Source organism: Polyodon spathula, chromosome 5 (assembly GCF_017654505.1).
Source record: "Polyodon spathula isolate WHYD16114869_AA chromosome 5, ASM1765450v1, whole genome shotgun sequence".
Classification (NCBI taxonomy): domain Eukaryota; kingdom Metazoa; phylum Chordata; class Actinopteri; order Acipenseriformes; family Polyodontidae; genus Polyodon; species Polyodon spathula.
This window is the reverse complement of record NC_054538.1, coordinates 12,735,720-12,760,840: the sequence shown is the minus strand read 5'-3', so window position 1 is coordinate 12,760,840 and position 25,121 is coordinate 12,735,720. Positions and strand designations below refer to the sequence as shown.

At 36.3% G+C, this 25,121-nt stretch overlaps 2 protein-coding genes across 4 annotated transcripts; one reads left to right on the top strand and one right to left on the bottom strand.

Annotated features, from left to right (window-relative positions):
- Positions 1–391: 391 nt before the first annotated feature.
- agbl5 (AGBL carboxypeptidase 5) lies at positions 392–21,530 on the top strand. Of its 3 annotated transcripts, none has more exons than XM_041249781.1 (18): positions 392–620; positions 2,166–2,466; positions 4,180–4,351; positions 4,560–4,726; positions 5,676–5,853; positions 6,441–6,619; positions 6,928–7,513; positions 7,920–8,089; positions 8,205–8,340; positions 8,659–8,828; positions 9,411–9,634; positions 11,822–12,031; positions 16,579–16,697; positions 17,539–17,591; positions 17,709–17,795; positions 18,398–18,549; positions 18,832–18,945; positions 19,338–21,530. In XM_041249781.1, exons 2-17 carry the CDS (start codon positions 2,246–2,248, stop codon positions 18,930–18,932), a joined length of 2,925 nt encoding a protein of 974 aa, XP_041105715.1. In that variant the 5' UTR covers positions 392–620; positions 2,166–2,245; the 3' UTR covers positions 18,933–18,945; positions 19,338–21,530. The 3 variants fall into 3 exon arrangements, with proteins under 3 accessions (XP_041105715.1, XP_041105716.1, XP_041105717.1); XM_041249782.1 differs by having other exon boundaries at positions 392–1,097; XM_041249783.1 differs by lacking the exon at positions 17,709–17,795.
- Positions 21,531–22,851: 1,321 nt separating this feature from the next.
- LOC121315574 (dolichyl-diphosphooligosaccharide--protein glycosyltransferase subunit 4) lies at positions 22,852–24,413 on the bottom strand. The gene is made up of 3 exons (XM_041249780.1): positions 24,309–24,413; positions 23,418–23,555; positions 22,852–22,997 (listed from the first exon to the last, which is right to left on the bottom strand). The coding sequence occupies exon 2, from the start codon at positions 23,550–23,552 to the stop codon at positions 23,436–23,438; it is 117 nt and encodes a 38-aa protein (XP_041105714.1). The 5' UTR covers positions 23,553–23,555; positions 24,309–24,413; the 3' UTR covers positions 22,852–22,997; positions 23,418–23,435.
- Between the last annotated feature and the right edge of the window lie 708 nt (positions 24,414–25,121).

Below are 25,121 nucleotides of genomic sequence, written 5' to 3'. Positions count from 1 at the left end.
AAAAAAAAATGCAAAAATATAGTTTCAATTAAAATAATTTTAAAAGTTTAATGGTTGGTGTGGAATAGGAGTGAACAGTATTAATGTACCGACGGGTCACAGTGCCCCCCTTCGGCAGTACCACCTACACACGGTATGTAGGGGGTGCTTGTGATACAAAACTCGAAGATACCTCTCTGAATAAATGCATATTGGCACAACAAAAATGCGACTCTGATTTATGCCAACTGTCACAAAACACACTTCCTCGACGACAGTAAACAAAGTCGGGGAGTTAGCCCTCTTTCAGGAGCACCAATCTGGTTTGATATTACTTACAAGTACGTTTTCTCCTGCAGAGCCAATCACAGTGTTTCGTGTTGTATCCCCGCAGAAACGGAGAGGTTGTTGGGTTTGTTTGGTAGCTGGTAATCAATCGCAGGGGGACGGGCACAGGAAGCCAAAGCATACAGCTCTCTAAAAACACAACACTAATTGCTTTGTTTAATTTCACTTTTATTTCAAGTTTTGGATGCAATTTCAAACGAAAGGCACATTTTAAATATTGAATTAATTGAAGTGTAAACATGGATATTTTGTATTCAAAGACAGCTGCGAGGAAAGATAAATGGGGCTGAATTGTGAGTTTTCTACAATGTTTATTTGAAAACGAATCGGCGTCATGTGCAGAAAATAGTTAATCGAAAGCGACTGTGGTCATTGATACCGAATATTGGTTATATGAATCTTGGTAATTTATAAAAATGATACGGCAGTATGTCGACCTGACAAGGACATTAACCGAGTAAAGGGAATATCTACTAACATAATATAGACATTTTTAAACCTGACATTTATCATTTCATGTCTTTGTTTTGTTAATCTGCACCGATTATACAAGCAAAAGTTCTGTTTTTTAAGTAAACTGTATTGTCTCACCTTAATTGTTAAAGAAAATATTGTTCTCAAAGTTTATGTTTAGTAATGTTGTGCCCAATTTGCCGTCGAATTTGAATGTGTGCTGTTCAGTTTTCTTTGTATTATTTATTTGTATAACCTTTGCATGTGTTATAATTTGTGTAACCACATTACACTGAAAATAATCGACAGATTAGCAGGTAAGGTTGTTACAGTCCTTATATAATTTGTATTGTCTCTCACACACACACATACACAACATATTTAAAAAGTGGTCTGTACAAAGTCATGCTTTTTTAAAATTTTTACTTAAAAAAAAAAAAAAAAAAAAGTGGATTCTGTTTTTAAGATGTGTTTCACTCGGGGAATTAAAGGGACCATGTAAAGCAAATCTGCTTGCAATAGTAAGTACTGTGGATTGACAGTACCATCTCTATTTTTTTAGTTACTTTTTACACTAAGTTATTCCTTCCACACATTACAGTGAACCAGTTGTTTTCCTGTTGAAATAATATGGCTTTGGGGCAGTGTAAAACATTCTAAATTATAATTTACATGTGCGTACTGCATATTGTTAAACATTGATAGTATATATTGGTCATATAATTTCATATCATTTAACACATGGCTAGAATAGAAGGAAAGTGGCACATAATGGATATCATTGTCATAATGTAAACCACAGATTTACTCCCCTTGAAAGGACCAGTAGTGATTTTACATGCAAGAGCTTCTGGCATAAAATGAGCCCAGAGATATGATTTGCTAAGTGTGTGTAGCAGCTTGCCATGCACAATTCTTGCTGCTTATCTGGATAGCACAGGTTTCCTGGACAGTTGTCCTCTACTCCAGATAAACTGATTAAATAAGTTAGTTTAGGCAAGAACAGTGCCCTGTTTGTTGTAATATTTAAATAGATGTCTTTTGTTTTTGCTTTTCCACCTACAGTATGAAATTGTTAGTAACTGATAATCTTTTGGAAGGTTTAAATATTTCACAGTATCGGTTATTAAAAAAAAAAAAAAGCCTGCAGTGCATGTAAAGACTGGAAATGACTTCTGTTTTGGTAAAATAAATTCATGTTAACTTGTTTAGATTGTACTGTAGTTGAGGAGTTATAAACTGACTTCTAACAAGGTTTACTCTATGTAACCAAAATAATGTTGTTTTATTCCATTAATCTGCATTTTACAAATGGAATTGTTGCTATTTGTTGGTGTGTTTCTCTATTATTATTATTATTATTATTATTATTATTATCTTCACAGATATCAGGATTCATTTGACATCCTCAATGAGAGGAAAATAATGCAAACATTTTGGAAGCTCATCAGACTCGGTGTAAAAAATGGAGATTCGTTGTGGCGGCTTGATTTTCAGTTCCAGGTTTGACTCTGGGAATTTGGCACGAGTGGAGCAGGTGGAGCACCCAGTCACAGATGGGGAAGCAGTTGTTAATGGGAGCACAACTTCAGTGATGTTTGGGGGACCCGTTTCCGCCCCAGATTATGAGTTTAACATTTGGACTAAACCGGACTGTGCTGAAACGCAGTTTGAAAACGGCAACAGGTGGGTAGAGTGTTAAGGTTAAAGATCCGAACGTCTCTTTGCATTTAGAAGTTTTGTGATTTCAAAAACAATGATAATCAAGAATTTAAGTACTTTTATTAACACCAGCAACGGTAGCAGCTATGCCCTTTTTTAGATAAAAAGTTGGTGTTTCTTTCTGGTCCCTAGATATCACTATCTGTGCTGTGCCGTCTGTCAGTTGTTTTTCTGCAACCATGCCAAGTGACATACAGTAAAACAGACAAAGACCTTTTAATTGTGAAGATTTTCATCACAAGGAAAGGGAGCCAGTGATAAGTTTTAAAATGCAAGTCCCAAGTCCATTCTACACATTTTTAAAATCAGTTAATTAGTTATGTAACACATTATTTAAATGTGCAGCAGCATTTTGTGAATTATGTATTGGAGAGGGTACATTAAATAATTTAAAAACATACACTGGCTAAAATGGCACGTGGTGTTACATTTTATTAACCCAGTCATCTTTTTCAAAAAAGAAAAAGAAAAAAGTGATTTCATTTTCAAATGATTAATTGTCTGAATAACTTCCCAGAACTGATGAGCTAAGATATTGATTGTGGAAATGTAGAGCACTGTGCTGCATCAGTGTAACATCCCATTATTTCATTATTTTGTTGTTATTTTTTTTAAGGTTGATATACATTTTACTTATTTATTTTTTTATTTATTTCCTCATAAAACACGAGTAAAAAAATTAATATGTTTTAGTTTCTGAATAATGTAATACGTTAAATATAATCTAAGTTTAAAACCCATTGTTATTATTTTTAATTGTTTAACAAAATTATAGTTTAAATCCCACCCCTATATTTTGCACCTGGGGTCATCCATCAGTCAGTGTTGATTTAAACATACTACTTAATTCTTAAAAAAATAAAAGGCTATATTGTTTACATGTTTTAATTAAGTTAATTCTTTATATAACTTAATACATTTGCAGAAGGTACGTGTTTATATCTGTTTAAACTGCTGTTGCTTGGTTTCTAACCAGTTTCAAACAAGTCTATTACAAAAGGGATGATAGAAAGAAAGCAACTGTGTTGTATAAGCTACCATTTCCTTATTGTAGCTCAAAACTGAATAATTTGTCTGGCTTCTAGCAACGTTTTGTTGTAGATGACATTGTCAAGCAAAAAAATCTAAACAATCAATGTGAGCAACTACAGATTGAGTTGCTGAAAAAGGCACCTAGTTTTTTTATGACCTTAGAATAATTAACTAAGCAAGGTGGCTAGCATGACAATGGAATTTAAGGTGCTTGGAAAGTGAAATTGGATAATCGTTGAATGCTCATTGCCAGAACGGGGATACGGTTTCTTTCTACCCAGAAGCACGTTCTTTTCTAGGATATAAATTGCCATGACAAATAAGATTTGTATGGTCATTTTTTTTTTCTTCCTGTGATCTTAATAATGGTCTTTGTTTTTCTTTTCAGTATGCAATTCTGTTCTTTATTTTCTCAGAATTCCATGAATAAAATGTATTATTAAGATTGCCTGTGAGGGAGAATATCTGATAAACCATTTGAGAAGGCTACCTCATGTTTTCACACCAAAACTCACTTTGAAATGCAACCTAAGATGGTTGTAATTGTGCTTGTGTAATTTAGCAGTGTCACTATTAAAAAATGAATCATTTTAGTGATATATATGTGTTTGTGTTACTGTAAAAAAATTTATTATCGTTTTGTAGATCCTGGTTCTATTTTAGTGTACGGGGAGGGGCTCCTGGGAAGCTCATTAAATTCAATGTCATGAATATGAACAAACAAAGCAAACTGTACTCCCAGGGTATGGCTCCCTTTGTTAAGACTCTACCTTTGAAAACACGATGGGAGCGGATACGAGACAGACCCACATTTGAGGTATGCAGTTAAAATGAACATTTTGGTCCAAATTGTTCCAATGTTTCATCGTGGCCGTTTGTTTCTAAGTAATAATAAAAGAAATGTACGAATGTTACTAGTTTCTTTTATATTACTACATGGTCTGCCAGTAAGTGTCAAATCAGAAGTTGAATGACCCCCTGTTTTATTTAATATGATTGCATCTATTTTTCTTTTTTCTGCACAGATGGTTGAGAATCAGTTTATTCTGTCTTTTAACCACCGCTTTTTGGAGATCCGCGGGGCCACAACATACTTTTCTTTCTGCTACCCGTTTTCATATGCCGAGTGCCAGGACATGTTGGTACAATTAGACCAGAAGTTTGCGGGCTCCAAACACCCAACACCTGACTGGTATAGTAAAGAAGCGTGGCATTATCTTGAAGATTTCTGTGTACGGTTTTTGGTTCTTTTAGTGAATTTTTGTGTTTTTGAAATTTGTGTGAAATTTCAAACCACTCATTTAAGTGGGTATTATAGCAATGATTTAGAATTTGGGCGCTTGGAGCTAAAGTAAAAAAAAAAAAAAAAAAAAAATATATATATATATATATATATATATATATATATATATATATATATGTGTGTGTGTATGTATATGTATGTATATATATATATATATATATATATATATATATATATATATATATATATATATATATATATATATATATATATATATATTTTGCTGCTGTAAGATACCATTTAGATTTTTTTTTTGGTCATACTTATCTATCTCAGCAGGTATTTACAAAAGCATGGGCAGATTCACAGAAATGTTGGATTTCAGTTGAAAATCTGTAGTAATTGTTGACTTGCTTTACTCTTAGTTTAGTGAATGGGACCCCACATGTCAAGTATCTTAGGCAGAACAAGATGAAGATTTTATTGTGGTCATTTCATCGCTTGATTTCTCCATTATCTGAAAGGGACGAAGTGTTTAGTAAACATTTGAACCATTATTCGTTTCAATGTGAAAAGATAAAGGCACTAAATATCATAAGCAGACTAATTGTCTTGTCAAAGTCTGGTCTGCAAATAAACTAAAGTATGGAAGGGTAGAATTTTAAGCATTACAAAAAACAAAACACATTTTGTATTGTAACTGTATTCTTCTCTTTCCAAAAGTAACTTCTCTCGAGTATAGCTCAATACTGTCCCCCCCCTCCCCCTCCAAGCAATAGTTAAGCCTCTGTTTTCTTGAAATATTTATTTCTCAATATGTAAGTTTTTCCTTGGCGTACTCTGCTTGGTCTGATTTAGTTAGTGTATTATAACTAACAGTGTGTGCTGGTGGTGTTAGTCCTGTAGATGCCATCTATTACCATCGTGAACTGCTGTGTAACTCACTTGATGGACATCGTGTTGATCTCATTACGGTCACGTCATGCCATGGGATGATGGAAGAGCAGGAACCAAGGCTAGAAAAACTGTTTCCTGACAACTGCACGCCTCGACCTCGCCAATTCAGTGGAAAGAGAGTAAGCCATTTTTCAGTGTTCAGAATACTGCTGTATTCAAAACCATTTAAAAAGTCCCACATAGTCCAACAAGACTAGAATTTTTTTAATAAGTTGCACACTTCTGTTTTCGACTGACAGATACCCATAATGATCTCCAAATGTTTTTTTCGAAATGCTTATCAAGCAAACCCTTTAGAAAAGTGTTTTTGAAGTTTGTATTCACATGATACAGGTGATGTCGAACCAGAAGAATGGTTTAGTCAAAAGGGATATGAGGTTTGTGTTTCATCACACACCTGAGATGGAACTAAACACTATTTAGTCATATATGCTGTATTGGGTTGCCAACTATTGGAACAATGTATTGGTTTGTGTGAAGTTTTACTCAACAGAACATCTTTTGTATTATTTTACACGACAGGAATAGGATACAAGGTTGTTTCTAATAGTCAATTTCAAATTACAAAAAATGCTTTCACTTTGTAGATCCCTGTGTTTTATATAGCAATCTCAAGTTTCTGTGTTGAAGGACCTTGTTGCATTATCATATCCCAGTTGCATGTTGCCTTGATTAAAATTACAGCTGACTCAGACTTTTTCTGCAGGTCTTTTTCCTCAGTAGTCGGGTGCATCCAGGGGAAACTCCTTCCAGTTTTGTGTTCAATGGATTTCTAAATTTCATTTTGAAGCAAGATGATCCTCGAGCTCAAATGCTGAGGAAAATGTTTGTCTTCAAGTTGATACCAATGCTAAATCCTGATGGAGTAGTACGAGGGCACTACAGGTGAGGAGAAAGAATGAAAAGTATAGGTACTGGAGGGCAAGCCCCTTACATGTTAGTCAGAGTAGTGGGCATTGACATGCTTCTAATGTTGCCATTAATTACTCATTGCACACAGTTCTCATACTTTGTTATTTGGAAAAGCCACAACAAGAATACTGGCACCATAATTCAAATCGTATCCCACCATCACTTGGGAACAATTGACTATGCAAACTTGGCAAGTTAATACTTTTACCTACCCTTAAACTATTATGTTCTTCTCAAAACATTTGAATACTACCAACTATAATGTACCTTCTTTTTCATAGAACTGACTCTAGAGGTGTGAATCTCAACCGCCAATACCTCAATCCTGATTTTGAACTTCACCCCTCCATTTATGGTGCTAAGTCTGTCATAATGTACCACCACCTGCACAATCGTGTTCGACCTGACTCTCAAGACTGGAGGTCATTTGTATCGCCACTCTCTTCAAACTTAAGTACAAAACCTTCAAATCATTCCAACAGAAACTGCCCTTTTTCCTCAGAGGTGTCTCTGTCTGAGAAAAGCAACAACCTAAAAAACGAAGAACTGCACGGTGAAGGAGATTGCATTCCTCCAATCCAGGGCTTCGGCCAAACACAAATTCCAGTGTTGACAGAGAACAGCGGGCAGCTGATTTCTCAGCTTTTGATTAAACGAGAAGCCAATCTGAAGATGGAGAATACAGAGAAGAGTGGTAATGAAGAGCTCAGTTACAAAGAATGTAAAAAAACAAGAATCTCTCCTGACCCTCCTGAACATGTTCTCCCCCGAGAGAGTGGAATAGCGTACTACGTGGACCTTCACGGGCATGCATCAAAACGCGGCTGTTTTATGTACGGAAACAGCTTGTCTGAAGAAAACGAGCAGGTTAGCACTTGTGCTGAGTTGTATTAATATTTTATATGTATGTATGTATGTGTGTATGTATGTGTATATATATAATATATATAAAAAAAAATGTGTGTGTATATATGTATAATATAATTTTATATTTTTTAAAATTTATTTATTCAGGTAAGTTCCACTCTGTGTTGCCCGGTTAAAATTAACAGTTTCAACGTTTTCACATTTCTGTTTAACCTCCTGTTTGCAAACCGTTCAATCGTTCCTCCCCCTGAGGGTGTTCTTTGGTTTTATTAACAGAATGCTTTTCATCTAGTTCTTGCTGGTGAAACATTTGCAGTCAAGTGAGGGACAGTTCATGATAATTTAGGTCTTTTGGGAAAAGTTGAAACTTGCACATTTCTCAGTTCTTATTAAAAATGTTTTAAAGGTGGAAAACATGCTGTATCCCAAGCTTATCTCCATGAATTCTGCAAATTTCGACTTTTCGGGCTGCAATTTCTCTGAGAAGAACATGTACGCCAAAGACAAGAGGGACGGCCAGTCAAAAGAAGGAAGTGGGCGTGTAGCCATTCACAAAGCCACAGGCGTGATCCACAGGTATGAAATAATAGGGTCATTTTATCTGGGCAACATCAAGAGAATTGGTGGCCGGCATGCACTTCATTCAGCATGATTCTTTAAAGTGACAATGTTGTGTTCCGTTTCTGTCTAGCTACACACTGGAGTGTAATTATAATACAGGTCGCTCTGTGAATACAGTCCCATCTGCTTGCCATGATAACGGGAGAGCAAGTCCTCCTCCACCTCCTGCCTTCCCTCCCAAATACACAATTGAGTTGTTTGAACAGGTATGTATAATCACACCAAGATACTACTGGCACACCAGTGCCATTTCAAACTTGTTGTTTTTAATTAAACTGTTGCCTTTCCTAGATATGTAGTGTTTACTGTAGTGCACAGAAATATTTCCTAGTACATTCAGATATGTGTCTGTGCTGTGCAATTTTATAGCACTCCACTTAAAGGTTTACCTGTTACAGATTATGCTTTTGTTCTTCAAATAAGTGAGAATAACTAACAAAATTATATAAAAAACATTTTATGCAGCTGTATTGTGGGGCATTTGAGAATATTTTGTCATGTAAAAAAAATGCTGTACTTTGCAGGTTGGCAGAGCCGTTGCTATTGCAGCACTAGATATGGCTGACTGCAACCCCTGGCCTCGCATTGTGATGTCTGAACACAACTCTCTTCCTAACTTGCATGCATGGATGTTGAAGCATGTGAGAAACAGCTTAAAGAAAAATGTCACAAAGACGTCTCCAAAGGGCTCTTAGTAAGCATATCCATTGATTTTAATTTGAGTGGATTTGAAAAGGATTGTTCCAGGCACTAATTTGCAGAAACAAAACATCCATCCATCAAGTAAAGCACCAGAGATTTCCGGTGTGAGCAATTTAAATATTCATTGGCCTTGCATCCTATAATTTTTATTATATGTGATTTACAGAGTTTTATGTCAGCACTTGTTATCAGTGCAGATATAACTTAATAATATTGTATTTTTAAGGTTCATATAATCAAATAATGATAACTCAACTCCTTTATCTGTTCTGTATCTTGACTGTTAATTTGAAGATAAGAACTAGTTATTGCATTATTATTTTTAAACCATATATCAATCTTGAGTCTGTATTTTTAAATATAAATGTCCAAATCATTTATCATTACCATCTACCTGTAGGTAAATAATTGTGGCGACAATTGGGCATCTGCTGTAGGAACTTGATTGGCGCAGACAACCTGCAAGGTTTATCAGGGGAATAAACAGACCAGCAGGATTCTATCCTAAGACTGAACTGTGTTATCACTGCTCCCTTCAGTGGGTTTTCTGTGATGTGTGCCTTCTTGTTTCCAGTGGGATGACAACATCAGTCTCAGAGACTTCATTCTGCAGGACCAGGAGTAATAGTAATGGCACTACCAGTGGGAGCAGCAGCAGTCAGCAGAACTCCCCGCAGCTCAAGTCCTCGACCAGCTTCACATTCGGCTGCAGCCTGGGTATGGGAAGGTTTACCTGTCCTGCAGGAATCAATCAGAGCCATCAGAAAGGGGGGCGTAGGGCTCTGGGAGCAGTGAGAGGTAAGCTGCCCAATGAGCTGTGCTGTGAGCAGGCAGGCAGCTTACTGTGCCATATATGGTCCTGCTTGGGAGGTGTGAATGAGAGCTATGTGTGAAACATTGCCATTACCCATAGTTTATTTCTTGTTTTTTGTGTGCTTAGACGGGGCTTGGAGTTCTCCAACTGTTTTGCAGTCTTAAATAAATTTAATTAATTGTATTGTAGCTTTATTTTAAAAGTAGTATTTTTTTTTAATAAAGATTTCAGTGACTACATATAAACCTGAAAATGTATAAAGAAAAAAACGAAACGCTAAGAAATGTAAAAAATACCTTTTTTACTTTTCCAGAGCACGTAGGATATTGCTGTCAGTCTTATACTGTAATGTGACCTAGTTTAAATGTCTTGTACTGTACATTTCTAATGTAGTAGTCCAATTACCCAAACCATCTGTGTGAAGTTTACTAATTGAAAGATTTTTGGTATGTAAATGCTGTAGACATTCTGTAATCATTGGAATTTGTATTGATTTTACTATCAACAAAATACATACATAAATAAAATCAGTTATAAAACTGCAGGCAGAGATACTGCTCTCTGATTGGTCAATCACACGTTCTACCCATTGAAACATTTCACAATATCACCACGGCTGGAGCCTCATCACAAAATATTGATAATGAAAAATGTGTCCACTAAAGGATAAACAGAAAGGATATGTACTTCACCTGACATGTTTTCCATTCAAAAGATACAAAACTAACATTCAACAATTTTTTTGTTAAATCTTAACTCCCTTACTGAAACAAAGAAATTGTAGAGTGATGTATGAGGACTTTAATAATCCTGTGTGTCATGTACTTTGACTACAGAAATACACATTGAAAATGCCTGACAACTCAGTTGCTTTTTAATTAGATCTTCAACAACTCCAACATCATCACCTACTCGCAGGAGCCAATGCAGTGGTTCAGTGATGTTAAAACAGAGTGAAGCCGTGGGACCTTCAAGTAGATATGCAAATCATTCAGAAAGATCTGACATTACTACTGGTCATATTCTCCCCAAAGCTCGGTTTGAAATAAGCTAAAAAAATGTCTATAACGGGGCACAAAACATTGGGCATCCCTGAGAAGCCATCAAGAAAAAAAAGTGCCATAGGCTTTACTGGCAGTGGCAGAGCAAACCAACCAAATTCTAAAGGTCCTTCGTCGACACTGGAAAGCAAAAGAAGCAGAAGCTAACTCTGCACCGTCCTCTTTCAGTAACATTAAAGCATTCATATTTATAGCAGTTGTCATAATCAATCTCAATATCCTCCAGTAAAATTATATTCTGTTAATACACATGGTATCAATAGTTATTAGTACTGCTTGTAAAACGATAAATATAGTTCAACACATCCACAGCGCTGCTCACCTGAACATTGTTTTAAAACTGAAAGGAGACACCAATGAAAATCATTATCAAGAGTAAAGTGCCTAATTGGTATATTTGTAAGTAATAATTGTATTATCAATTTATGGCAGTCCAGGGTGTTGTGATATGGGGATGTATCACGACCCCCTGTCCTACCATAAAAACTCAAAACTGATCATGCCATTTCCATGTGTGTATGATATTTAAAAATATTTTAGGAAGAATTGAAAACTCCAAGCCCTACTGAGTATGAAACATGACTGGTGACCTACGGTAAAATGCTTTGTTATGGTTCTGATACCAAGTTGGCTGAACTATTTAAGACCATATCGTCTCAATTTGGTAAAACTTAATGTGGATTTCAGCACAAACTTAATGCCATGGTGCAAATGAAATTCTCATAATTTGGCACATGGGAGACACAGTGATTGGAAGGCAATACAACCTAAACCATTCCCCGTTTACATATTTAAGATGGTTATTGTGTTATAAACTCATATTGGAAATAACACTTTTATACTGTTGTAAAATTGTATCTGCATAACGAACACCATTTGGGGGAAAAAAAGCCAGTTCCCTTTTTTACATTCCTGTTCCAGAATTGTCTGTGTCTCTGGCTAAAAATATTGCTCAGGATTGCACGGAGGACACACTGGTTGCTTCTGTAAAACTTTGGTACATAGTTGACTTAAGTTTGGAAAATGTTTTGGTTTTTTTGCTCTTATTTGTTATCTCAGATGTACCTGCCACCCCTTTCCCCTGCTTGTGTCTTTTATATCTCTGTATAGAGTCTAGAGCTCAAGAGAAGAGACGTCCGCACGAGCAGTCAATGTTAAGAGCCGCTGCAAACAACCCCAGCAGCCATCAGTGCTCCCCACCCCATCCTCTGCCTCCCTCCTCTCTCTCCTTGGCTTTTTCCAAGAGCTCCCCCTCCACCCAGAAGCTTTCTGGCCCTGGCCCTGGCCCCTGCTCAATCCCAGCCTCCTTAAGCATGGCAGGTCTGTATTCTCTGCAGCCTCCCAGTCTCTCCAAGCTTCTCCCTTCTCTCCAGACCATCCCCAAGCCAAATATCCTAAACAAGGCCATATGCAAGCGGCTGACTCCCCTGCTTCATCCTACCCTGCCATCCATGTGTTTACTCAGCGACAGGACTACTAGCCTGGGTTTGGGGAATAGTGTTGGGAACCAGAGAGGAAGGGCCAGTAAACATTAAAAGCAGATCAACAAAAACGAAAAAGCATTAAGGGAGTTAACTTCAGACTCAAGACTCAGGAGGTGGGTGGATGCCAGATGGTGTTGGGGATGCTCAAAACACCCTAATCTGGGTTCTGAAGAAATGTTTTTTTCTAAATGGCAAATTCAAATCTATTTAAAAATAAATAAAATAGATAACATATCTCACTTGTTCAAATACCTTTGAACAGCTAATTGTAAGGTTATTCAGATTGTCCCACCATGAGTTGTAGTTTGTTTAACTTATCACACTAAAGATGCAGCATCTTTTTTCTAGCTTTCCATCTGGTTCATGGAAAACAGTGAATTCTCATAATAATTATTAGCTTATTTGTTGTCTTTAGCATTTCCTTTTCAAGGTTGCATGCTTTACCGTCTCCCATTTGTACACATCAGTTTTAAGTTACACTGGACATATGAACCAGGAAAGACAAAGCCAGTCTAACATAGTTTGCAGGGAACAACTGAAACGTTACACAGCTTTTTTGTTTCAGTTTCATAGTACTGTACAGTTCTCAGGCTTTTTAGATAATTCATATTTAGAATATTAATTACGAGGCATGCTTGTCCTTCAGCAAATCACTTTTTTTTTTCCTCTAGAAAGATTTTATTAACCGTTTTTTCCTGATTTATTGTTTTGGGATTTTGAGAAGTCACATTGACATAACAACCCTGTTTTCCTTAATTTTATAAGGATGTGTACATTTAAACAATAACCTGGCAACTGCTATAATCTGTGCGGTGTTTATCGTAAAATGGGATACTGCATTATGGAACAGGTGCTGCAGAAGGCCAGTATAACAATTTTAGAAACAAACCTAGGCTGTAGAGTGTCTCCTCCATACGCGAGTTAGAGGAAATGCAGGGTTGATGCAACCTTGTTATGCTGGATGTTTATCACATTGCACTTTTTTAATTTATTTTTTTTGTACATATTTTAGGTAATTGTCTGCTGTATCACTTGTGTCTTAATAACATATATAATTGCAATCGAAACTAGATGCTAGGACTATCCGTAATACAGTTTTAATATGTATTCAGAATGATTATTTTTATTATTGAATGTCTGTTTTTAGTGGCTACTGATTCTGGTCAGTTTTGTAATAACATGTTTGTTTATTCAGATTTTTTACACCAGCCTTTGTCCTACTGGTATTTTCAATGTCCCTTTTTTTTTTTTTTTTTTTTTACTCGCTTTATAAAACGATTCTTCTGTGCTGGGAGTGTACTAGATTCTGTCCTGCCCTGCATCAACCTTGATTACATTCTGGCAGCAAGTTTTTAAAGATAATTCTGTTCGTTGTCTTATCCCCATAGAGTAGCTTCATTATGCATTTCTGTAAAAATAACATCTAAGAAATAGTTTAACTTTCTTAGTTTCAAATTTATGATTTTAAGAAAATACCTGTGAAATGGTGTGTCATTAATGTTTCTGAATACGACCTGCTATAGAAAGTGAATAACTGGAAAAAAGCATAATGCTAGTCTGATACAATGTGATTTCTTATGTTATGACAACTAGAGGGACTGAGTAAAGTGGTCTTTATATAGAGCTGGTCATAAATAGTCTACTATAATAGCCACAAATGTAGCTATTCATCAGCGACTGACCAGTGTACTGTAAGTAATGTAACTGAGCATAAAAGTGCTGTGGACATGACAGAAAATGTTCTATGGTATATGTGCTTAATTGTTATTGTGACAAGAAAGCCACTTGCAGGATATCTACAACATTAACATAGTGAAAGGTTTTGTGTAGATATGTTGAACCCTTTTCTTTGTACACTCAAGCCCTTTTATAGTGACACCAAATATGTACCGTGTGCAACTCCATGATCTCATTTGAGAAAGTTACCCTCTGGACTGTCAGTTAGGAATGCAGTAGTATGATTGATACAGTATTTTCCAGGAACAGGAGCAAATGAAGGCAGGGTTTAAACACAAATAAATTGGCATCTAAAAAAGAAAAGGGGTTTTATTGTAAAGGTTATGTGAATGTAATGTTTAGTTCAGTGATTGGAAGTTGCAGATGACTGAGAATTCACAACTATATATTTAAGAAGCATAATGTATGATTTTTTTTTTTTTTAAAGCATGATCTTTGTTGTCCATAACTTGTGTGTCGTGAGATTCCCGTCAAAGCTTAAATCCTGAGCATAAACATTAAGTGTAAGGTAGCTATGGATATATATATTTAAAGCTTTTGTGATGTTATTTTGTCAACTTGCGTCTTGTGCCATAAAGTGTTCTTACTAGTGGTGAATATTTCCCTGTATATCAAATATTAATTGTAATGATAATCGCCAGTATATTGCAATGAAGCAGTCACCAGAAATGATCTGTTCTAGAGAACTTAAGGACATCCACGTGATAGCAAAAAAGTAGGTTTTCAATTGGAAAACAAAGAATGCAATGAGTGTAGCATACCCGACGCTATCCCCAATACACAGTATAAACACCCAAACTTGAAAGTGGTACTAAAGCCATTTCAGTTTATAATACTAAAAATTCTGTTTTCTTGGAACATTTTTATAAAGAACTGCCAAACTGGGGCATTTTCTATTTTTTTTTTTTTTTTTTTTTTTTTTTAAACAAATTGCTGATGTTTTAATATTGCTGTCCACTTGCTTGTCGTTCAACTGCCTTTTCAAATCTGGTGTGGGGCTGTCCAATATAGTCATAAAATCTGTGTCTCTTTTTGTATAATAAACTTTCTATGTATGATTTGGACAAACTGTGTTCATTGGCACTTTCTTTTTTCCCCTTCCCCTGTTAGTTATTATATCTCATTCCCATGCTGTTCCTGACTTTTTCAGGTTCTCTTCCTGCTACCTCACAAAGCCATTTTAGTAGCAAAAGTAATTTATAAAACTCCACAACAAAACCAGACAATTCCCTCTGCTCTCAAACATATGACCATATTAATGAAAGTTTGTCTCAAATAAGGTTAGTATTTCCCACTTGCTTGCCTCTAAACTTCTCACTGGGATGCATTGTAATTGATTGTATTTGTATTAGAAGTATACTTCATTTTACATTATACGTGTATAATGGGTTGTTCAAAACCCACTTGACAAGTTCAAGTATGCACCATGGAGCGAAGTTACAGTAGAGCATATTGAAAAAATAGCATCAATTTGAAAGGGAGATACAGAACTGCTTTTTATTTCCACTAGCACACTTTCACAGAACTGCTGTGTCATGGTATAGATTAACTATTTAAACACAAAGGCATTTCCATTTCTTTTATGAAGTGTGGAAATGAATTGATCATTACAAAACTCATGGTGTGATGTATATCTGTGGGGCTTCCTTCATTGCTTTTTTAAATTCAATTATTATTCATCTTGGTTTTAAGTGTTTAATGGCACCTTTTTAATATTCAAGAAAATTGGTACACGGGGCCTACAGAATATTCGGCTATTGAAGCATTTTAATCTTCTTTTCTCTTAAGGTAAGCTATTTCAATGGGATGCAGTTTTGTGATGCTTCTATATTGCACAGTACCACAAGAAAGATGTTAGCTTCAGCTGATAGTCGTGTGAGAGAATGACGAGGGGGGAGGTGATTGTCCATAAGGGTGAAAAGCAGACATATCGCAAGTCAGTTAACCTCTACCCTGGAGCCTGGAGCAGTCTTTGATAGGCAGTGGGTGAGCCTTTAGCTGATCCTGGTCTCTCTAACCATCCCAGCTGGTGTCATTGATATGCAGTGGTGTTGGAGAAGTAAATACCCAATCAAAGGACACTGCTGACATTGGCTATATACAGTATGTGAATGGTAGGCTACAAGTTACCCTAGAACTGACTAACAAGGGGAATGGATAGGCACTGGTGGTTTGATCAGGTTTATAGAACTACATTTTTATTGCGCTTGTGTAATCCATCTTGATGCTGATCCTACCAACTGCTTACTAGGTAGGTAAGATTTGACTCCCTGCTTCTGTTGAAACTGGTCACTATAACCATTGAATGTCTAGTATGGAGTAGTGTATTCTTTTAAAGGGGAAGTAGTACTAAGTCATCTTTTCAGCCACAAAGTAATTATTAAATCTTATTAAGATTTTCTACTCCTTTATTTGCCTTACATTTTACTTCTGAGAGCTATGTATAATTTATGACAAGTCAACACAAGCTATATTCCTGCTAGGATACATGTTTCTAGACCGGTTGCTTTTTATATGTATTCATGCCACATTGCATTCAAAATCCTCTTCCTCAAGATTGACACCTCAAGCTTTTTTTCTGTTTTTACCACATGGGTATCATTTAATTTAGTTTTTCTTCAAGTGCATTTCTCTTTCATTGCATAGGATACAGCTGTCCTAATTTGCATGCTGGCTCTCCAAATAGTGGCTTTCTGTTAAAGAATCGAATGCAGGAAAACCCACGAATGACAGAAGTTTCAGGAGGTGGATGTGTTTCTGTTCAGGTACTAAAAGACTATGAACCTCAATATTCAGTAGCTCTAATGGTAACACAATATAGTCACCTAGTTGAAATGAAAAGAAAGACATACCAAGTAACAGAGCTAAGTAATTAAATAATAAGTAATGGCATCTTCGTGATGATACAAACACACTTGGTGCATTTCCTTAAAAACTTGCATAAACCAGTGGATTACTGTACTGTATATTTTAACTGTTTATTTTTAGTGATGCTTGTGTTAGTGGAATGTGTACTTTTTCACTAGATATCCCTTCATGTGTTGCACACCACAAACTCCACCAATGAGTACTTGCCCTTGGCCATAGTGCTAAGCATATAATTATAACCATGCAGTTGTACTACGACCCCAGATTCATTTTTAATCACAATGGAATTAGAGCTAACTCACGTACTAAAGTTCCAAACTCCTTAAGCTGAATAGGTTACTTCATCTGTGCTTGACTAGCCACTACTGAGCTCCCAACACCTGTCCTTTCAAAAGCAGACCGATATACGTAACCCAAAGTATTGCATAAACGTTGTTCTTTTCCTCGTAAATACTGTATCTAGATTAATGGTTTGAACTCGTGGTAATCGGGAACTGCTGGGACTGGGATTTTGCTTGCATTCATGATGAAGGGCACATGGGGTGGGGATGTAGCAGTAAGCTAATGCCATGAAAAAAAAAAAGTGTAATTGTTGAATTGCTGGTGTTCAGGTCATTTAAAATGATTGGAGAACACCACTCTATACTTTAATTAAAGCTAATAAATATAAAAGTGTAAACTACAAATAACTATTTACTATATATTGCATCTTCAAGTTTTGTCCTTATTATTTCTCAGAATTCTCAGAAGAAAGGTAAACTCAAATTCAGATCTTCAATGGACTATACCAGGTAAATCCCTCACTTTGTCTGGTGGTTTGGTGGATATAAATCTTGCACATGGAGAAAACTCATAGTATTTTCCATCAATGTTCACACTAGTTACACAACATCTATATCTTCCAATAGCATGAAAATCCTGGCTGGGTGGCATTGCTTTTTACTCCCTAAAGCTAAAACTACTTTTGTGGAATGGAAACAAACTGGACTTTCAAGGTGGTGTATATAAAAATAAACTAAGGAAGATGTACTAACAAGGCACTGAGGAAACAACAAGCTAACAGTAACCTGAAATAGTGACTTGACATGCATCTGTACCTCCAGAATCTGATGCTCTCAAAACCAAAAGAAAGTCTAAGCCAAGTGGCATTAAAATTGGACGGTTCTGTAGATCGAAGGGAAACACAAAAGAGAAATCATTGCTTTTTCAAATCTAAATATGTTTTAATTATAGCTTGTAACACTGGCTTTATGCTTTTCTGCATAAATCATATTATATGTTTTAATTTGGTAGAACTCATCACATGAGGGATATTGCATTAGAATGCCTCCTACAAACTAGTTGCTTGTAAAGTTGCCAGAAAAAGTTGCCCGAGAGTCATCCTGTTTCTCATGGGCTGTAGTGTGATGAAAACAGTATTTCAATTTTCTGGGATACAATGTCTGTTATTGTGTTTTCTAATAAGTAGGTGTTGGCTCATCTCTGATGCCTGCAAGTTTTAATTTGGTAGGACAAAATTTAATATGTGTGTGTGTGTGTGAAGGGGGAGTTGTTATCTCCAATGGATTAATACTGAATTTTACATAATTTTTCGTAGGTCTGATTTGCAACAGAGGGCCAGTAAAATCCCAGTAAGAAAAGATGGCCCAAAGCCTGGCCAGAGCTTGATGCATCCAAATAGTGCAGATGGGGAGCCGGTCCTGAAAGTATGGAAACTTGTTCCACCCAAAAAACAACTGTATCTAACAGGTGATGACAATAGCTGTATAAAAAACATGGTGAATGGTAGTCTTCCTATCAACATCAGTGTTTTACAGTCTTATTAGACCCAGTGGTGGCACAAGACCAGTGTATAACAAGGTGATGATAAAACTGCTAACCTCGATTTTTAAAACCAACTCTACTGCCAGTACACTAAAACACTGTCAATACCAAAACAAACAACAGTGGTCTGCAGATGTAGTTTTATCACATGATATTTGACAGGAGGATGAGCATTGCAGTCAGCCCTTATTGCAATTATTGTTGCAGATATTCAAGTAGATAGTTCTGCACTGGGCCTCAACTCCAAGGTTTCCCTGAAATCCAAGGGCACACGATTCGCTGTCCATGAGCACAGAGATCAAATCTGATACCTCTGACAAGGTATTTTATTACCATACACATATTCATTATTTTTGAACTCCACAAGGCAATCAACATTTCGTGTTGAATAAGCTATTTGATGTGACATTGTTTAGTAATTTTCACCAAGTTGCTTTTTATTTTCATAATGTCACTTGAACTTATCACATGAGGGATATTGCATTAGAATGCCTCCTAGTTGCTTGTAAAGTTGCCAGAAAAAGTTGCCCGAGACTCATCCTGTGTCTCGTGGGCTTTAGTGTGATAAAAATAGTATTTGAATTTTCTGGGATGTTATTGTTTTTTCTAATATAAAGTAGGTGTTGGCTCATCTCTGATGCCTGCAAGTGTAGTCATGACTATCCTGATCCTGACATCAAGCATTGCAATTTATTTATTTATTTTTATTCCAGGAACTTCAAATATAACAGTCATCCCACTTTATCTGACTGAAGACTGACCTGAAATCTCAGTGTTCAATTAGGTATTGTTTTTAAATTAACACAGATTTTTGTGCGATTTTACTGAGTGAACTCTTGAAGGTGGAATTGCCTTCATGGTTGATAAAGGACTTCTGAGTTCTGCTTCAAAACCATAAAGTAACTGAGCTTATAATGCCACACTGTGATAAATAGGATAGTATAATATGTTTTAGCTTTTGAAAACACAAGAGAGGTTGGCTAAGTACACAGTAGATATATCTACTTTGTTTCAGGTGTCTTTTACTTGACCTATTGTACAATGAGGAGTGTACTTTTGCAATTGAAAAATGTTCTGTTTTTGCATACTGTATTTCGATAAATGTATCAAAAGCATAAAACAAAGATTAGACAAAGCATTTTAGTATGGTACAGATTATGATCAGTAATCTGAACAAATCACTAATCTGAAGACCTGGTTTTGGATCAGCAAGACTATACTGTACTGTAATGTTTAAAGTGTAGGGTCCTGAAAAACTGGAACACAATGATTCAGATCCGAGAGTAGATTGTTAAAGCTGTTTATTGAACATAAGCAGAGCTCTGGAGAGACAATAACACATGTCCAATGGTGTAGTAAATTGCAGGTATGTTAGTAAAGTTGCAATAACACTATTAGCATTTTAACAGTTTGCATAAGTAACCTTGAAAATTCTCCACAGGGGTTGCATCACTCAGTGCTGGCACTTCATCTATGTATCTTTTATTTAACTAGAAGAGTTTTGCACACATTCCACACTTTGTAATCTTCCATTGCTCTAGCACTCTTTGTACAAGTCAAATACTGGTATTTTTCCATTCTATGTTTTATCTCTTTGTTGTGCATGTGCAGTGAGCCAGAAAAGCAAATTGGATCCTACAAAAGTAAGATACATTTTGAGCCTAATTCGCACATGACTAAAAATCTGAATTTTTACTGACATCTGTGAAGTTTAGTCTCTTGAGAACAGTCCATTTCTTTTTTTTTATCCCAGATCATTTTGTCAGAGGTCCTCAGGTTTATTTTCTGTAAAATTTCTAACTCAGACATCCTGTGTTTTTTTTTTTAGCCCGGTGTGAATCACTCAAGGGCCGAAATGTTTATTTTATGTGGTCAAGGTGCTGGTAGCCTTTGGAAAACAAATGAAATGAAAAAGCACTCAGTTGATAGGCTTTGCTCTTATTCCATCTTGCACAACTTATTTACACCCGATTCATTCTTATAAATCATGCACAAAAGTGCCACAGCATCACATTTCATTATGAATTTACGGACTTTCCTTGGTGAAAACTAGTCCACGACTGGGAGGTTACTAGACATCCACTGCTTTTGACAAACTCTGAGGACACCCGATTCCACCATGTGGAAGTTTATAATAGAAAGTGCTGTGTTAGCGTTCCTCAGTGTGAACCAGCTGCAGGTTTTGAATCCACCCTTGAAATAACCTACCTGAATATACAATTAAAATGAATAGGTAGTATACCTTGTGATCTGTATTTACAGTGTTTCATGTGAAACCTAAACGAAACATGGCATTTAATTAAATCTTTTGAGTTTATTGGCTTTTTTACTTTAGACATTGCAATAGCACATTTGTATGTACGTTCTGTTCTTGTTGTTGATTGTTAATGGCTGTGAGAACACCTCAATGTTGTTACTTTTCCTTTAAGTACATACAAATAAACACTACAGGATTAGAGATGGTTTTCTAAAGGTAATTTAATACCTTGTGATGTTTTATAAATGTGGTTTGCGTTTTTTTTTTTTTTTTTTTTTTGTAGCTTTGTAGGTAGTTTCTGTATGTTTCAATACCTAAATGAATAAATGTAAAGCAAAATTAGGTTATACTTTTCAAACTCAATTTTGTTATTTAAGAGCAAACCTGATTACCAGTGAACCCAGAAGATACTGAAGTTTTGAGAATATAAACTGGTCATATTTGTACACTTCCCTTTTTCAAATACTGTATTTGGAGATTGCATTAAAATCACAAACTGCAATTTGACAAGTTACATTTTGTAAATTTAAGAAAGTGTGTAATTGAGTTTTATGCATGAGTGTTTTCTGTGGGGTGCTGGTGCAATAATTTAAGTTTAAAAACTTGAATCTTGGTTTTTTTTGTACATTTTGGGGAAAAAATAATAACGTAAAACAGTGGTCATGTATTTATTCTTTTAAAATCTATACTTTTAACCAAATAAAAAAATTATTTCCTAAAGTATTGTGTACACTAGGAAAGGTATAACATTCTATGTCAGTCATAAAGGCAGTAGCCTTTGCTAGTGCAGTTTAATAGATCTGTTCAAACTGCAAATAAAGCCAAAACTAGGCAGAACTAATAGATTAATGTGTCAAGTTATCAAACCCTAAATAACTTGTTAGTACATTTAGTCAGGTATGTTTTTCTTGGATTCAAAACGTGGGATTAAAGTTTTTATTGCAGTATGTATTTTTATCAAACCCTAAATAACTTGTTAGTACATTTAGTCAGGTATGTTTTTCTTGGATTCCCCCCCCCCCCCCCCCCCCCCCCCCCCCCCCCCCCACCCCCCCCCCCCCCCCCCCCCCCGCCCCCCCCCCCCCCCCCCCCCCCCCCCCCCCCCCCCCCCCCCCCCCCCCCCAAAAAAAAAAAAAAAAAAGTATACTTTTTCATTTGTAACTGTGTACATGGAGTAACCGCTTCTGTTTTTGAGATCCAAGCATGTATGCATAAAGAAATATAAAATATATCAGGAGATGCTAAAGACAGTCCTGGTGTTCCAAGACTAGCAGCCAAACTACATTTCTACTGCTGCAGAAATAAACTATGACAGCAGGCCAGCTTCACCCAAGGGCATGATCTAAAGAACTTGATATTATAGAGGATGGCGGGGGGTGCAGTCAAAACCCTGCCAAACAGGACGTGCATGCTTCGTAGCTATAAAATGCTAATGCTGCTAAATACTAACCCTTCTGCCAGTTATAGCTGATGCATTGCTGTAACCACGATAAGGATCTCCTGCATTTAGTAAAAATGTGAGCCCTTCTAGAGCAGGAGTGGATGGTTTTATAGAGCACTTTTCATTGCAAATATGAACTCCAAAAATATGTAGAATTTCATACTCTTGTTTATGTGGTCTTCAGTGCAGTTCGATTAAGAGGCGATGATGTGGCTTGCTTTTATAGAATCTTCAATTTGCAGAATTAATTCCTGATTTTTAAAAAGAAATTTGGAAGTGATCAAACCCTGAAGCTTAATTTTGAGCGAGAGTTTAAATGTTTCTCTTGGATTGTTGAGGTTGATCTTGTTTTGTTTCATATATTTACTGGCTGTGCTTAACGGAGGGGCACCCATGGTGATAAGCCCTGTTAGGTTAAAGAGACGTTAAAAATAGGACTGCTGTTTGTACCACTGCTTGGAATACTTATTTTAGGTAACATTTAGAAAGTGAGTTTTACCAAGCTGGGGACAAAGGGACTGAAATATTGTTTTATGAATTAAGCAACATTTTATTAACATATTTCCTCCATAATGAACACTCATGTACAGAAATATAGGGAACTTCTAGTGTCCATTGTGGCAATCTTAGTTTTGTCTCACAACCAGTCAGTAAGATATGGTCCCAAACTTCAACCTGTAACAAACAAAAAAAATAAATAAATAAATTGTGCTAATGCATAGATATTACAAAATATAACTTTAATGGCTTAAATCTAGATAAATGACCAGCTGTAGGATTAGAGTATTATAGCACGTTTTAGTAATTGTAATTAATAACAATACAACTGCAACAATGATCCACTGACCAGTGTTAAGAATCTTTGTTATAAAGCAGTCATCATATTTAGATCTAAAGATTTATATTCATATAGACAATATGCTAACCCAGTGATTTTTTTCCCCCCACATTCACTGTCAAGAAAAGCTATAAGCTTACATATTTCCCAGTAGACCCTGCTTAAGGGTTTTCACTGTAATGAAGACATTATACTGTAATTGGCCCTATTCTATGGCAAATAGAAAAGGAGCCTGGAGTATAAGTGATTGACTTTACCTTTCACACCAACACCTATCACTCCAGTTTCTTTGGATTGTTGACAGACACGTAGTGGTAGAGCACGACCAGGAGAAACAGGGAGACTCCCAGCATGTTGGCAAAGATTGCCAGCTGCACGTCAGTCACCATCATACACTACCAAGAACAAAAAACCAACACATCTGACAATGAAGATGCGTTTCTCTGCCACAAGCATTGTTTTAGTCATTTCCAATGACTGCCCTCCTCTCTCTACAACCGTTTTTTTTTTGTGTGTGTGTGTAAAAAAAAAAAAAACAGGGTAAGTTATTACTGGGTTTGGGTTTGTTGTGTGTACTTTGTTATGTATTCATTGTGTAAACACTGGGCACTGGAATCGTGGCATTTGTGAAATTAGCAGGTACTGCCTCCGTTATTACGATTCTCAAAAATGCCCATGCACAAGTCAATACCACACTGGGCCATTGTAAATGGCACACACACATTATATATATAGTAACGACAGTGGTCTGTTCCCATCATAACGATAAACTGCCTGTACATACCCGATAACGAGTCGACAGCAAGCATTAGTTTGTCCCAACATAAAATGAAATGAATTTCCACTAATCCAAATTTGTGACAAAAACCGTCCTCAAGCACCGGTACGTTATTTATATAAACACTGTAACACTTGCACGTATCACAATGTTAATACATTTCCATGAAAACGCATGTCAGAGTTCAGTTTAAAAAAACTTTGGTTTCTACACCATCTTCATCAGGGAACGTGGAGAGAGAGAGAAAAAAAAAACCCCTCAACACACACCGAATCACTTCCAACAACGCAGCACTTAGCTCAACCGCAGTCCCACTGTTTTTAAGTATTATAATACACGCACATATATACAAACTCTGTATTTCACTTACCTTGCACTGATTTTAATGCAAAACTACAAGAAATGACGAGCACTCGTCCTACCCCCAGACTCTTCTCACTCCTACAGCCACGTCACGATAAAGACGTTTTCTAAATTTCAAGGCTGCGTCATTTCCTAACGTGAGAACGTTGAAGCCTGTTTTTTTTTTTTTTTTTTTTTTTTTTAGAAAGCTGCCATTTGTGGTCACGTGATATGGGTCACTGGGTTGTTACTTGAAATTTGACGTTTAAAGGCTAGAGAGGGTTGAAAACCGGAACGCATATAACAACACGAGGCTAGCATCAAAGCGGGTTTGAAAATGAACCTGAAGAAGACTCAAGTCATGTAAATATACCACTCTGTAGTGGCTAAATGCGATTGGGAGTAGTTCACCTTTTGCTCTTAATACGGTTTGTATACACACACAGTTCGGTTACAAAGGGCAGCGACAACCGCACTAGTCCCTTTTTAAAGAGCAAGTATCTAGTGCGTTATTAATTCAGTTCGGTTAGTTAATGCTCACTAACTGTGTGCGTGTAATACAAATACAGTTAATGTGCAGTGGATTTCAGCGCAACTAATGTCATTGTTTATCAAACATTTCCGTGTGATAAACATTCCAAAGCACCTCTGACCATTGTTCCATAGTTCAATTCCTGTGTTCTTGTGTATATTTTAGCTTTTTAGTCCAGTTCCCCTTTCTTAAGAGGTATTCTTACTGCAACACATCCTTCAAGTCCTGATTTCAAGAGTGACCTTCGTACTGTTGATTTGATGGACAACGACACCGGTGCCTTCTACCAGTTCTGTTAATTCAACGCTT

What these genes read in the sequence shown, in the direction of transcription:
- agbl5 (XM_041249781.1), top strand. Translation starts at nt 2,246, where the DNA reads ATGGAGATTCGTTGTGGCGGCTTGATTTTCAGTTCCAGGTTTGACTCT. An exon ending in ACGTCTCCAAAGGGCTCTTA is followed by an intron (nt 8,829 to 9,410) that starts GTAAGCATATCC and finishes TCTTGTTTCCAG; the next exon opens with TGGGATGACAACATCAGTCT. An exon ending in AAAACAACTGTATCTAACAG is followed by an intron (nt 18,550 to 18,831) that starts GTGATGACAATA and finishes TTATTGTTGCAG; the next exon opens with ATATTCAAGTAGATAGTTCT.
- LOC121315574 (XM_041249780.1), bottom strand. Translation starts at nt 23,552, where the DNA reads ATGATGGTGACTGACGTGCAGCTGGCAATCTTTGCCAACATGCTGGGA.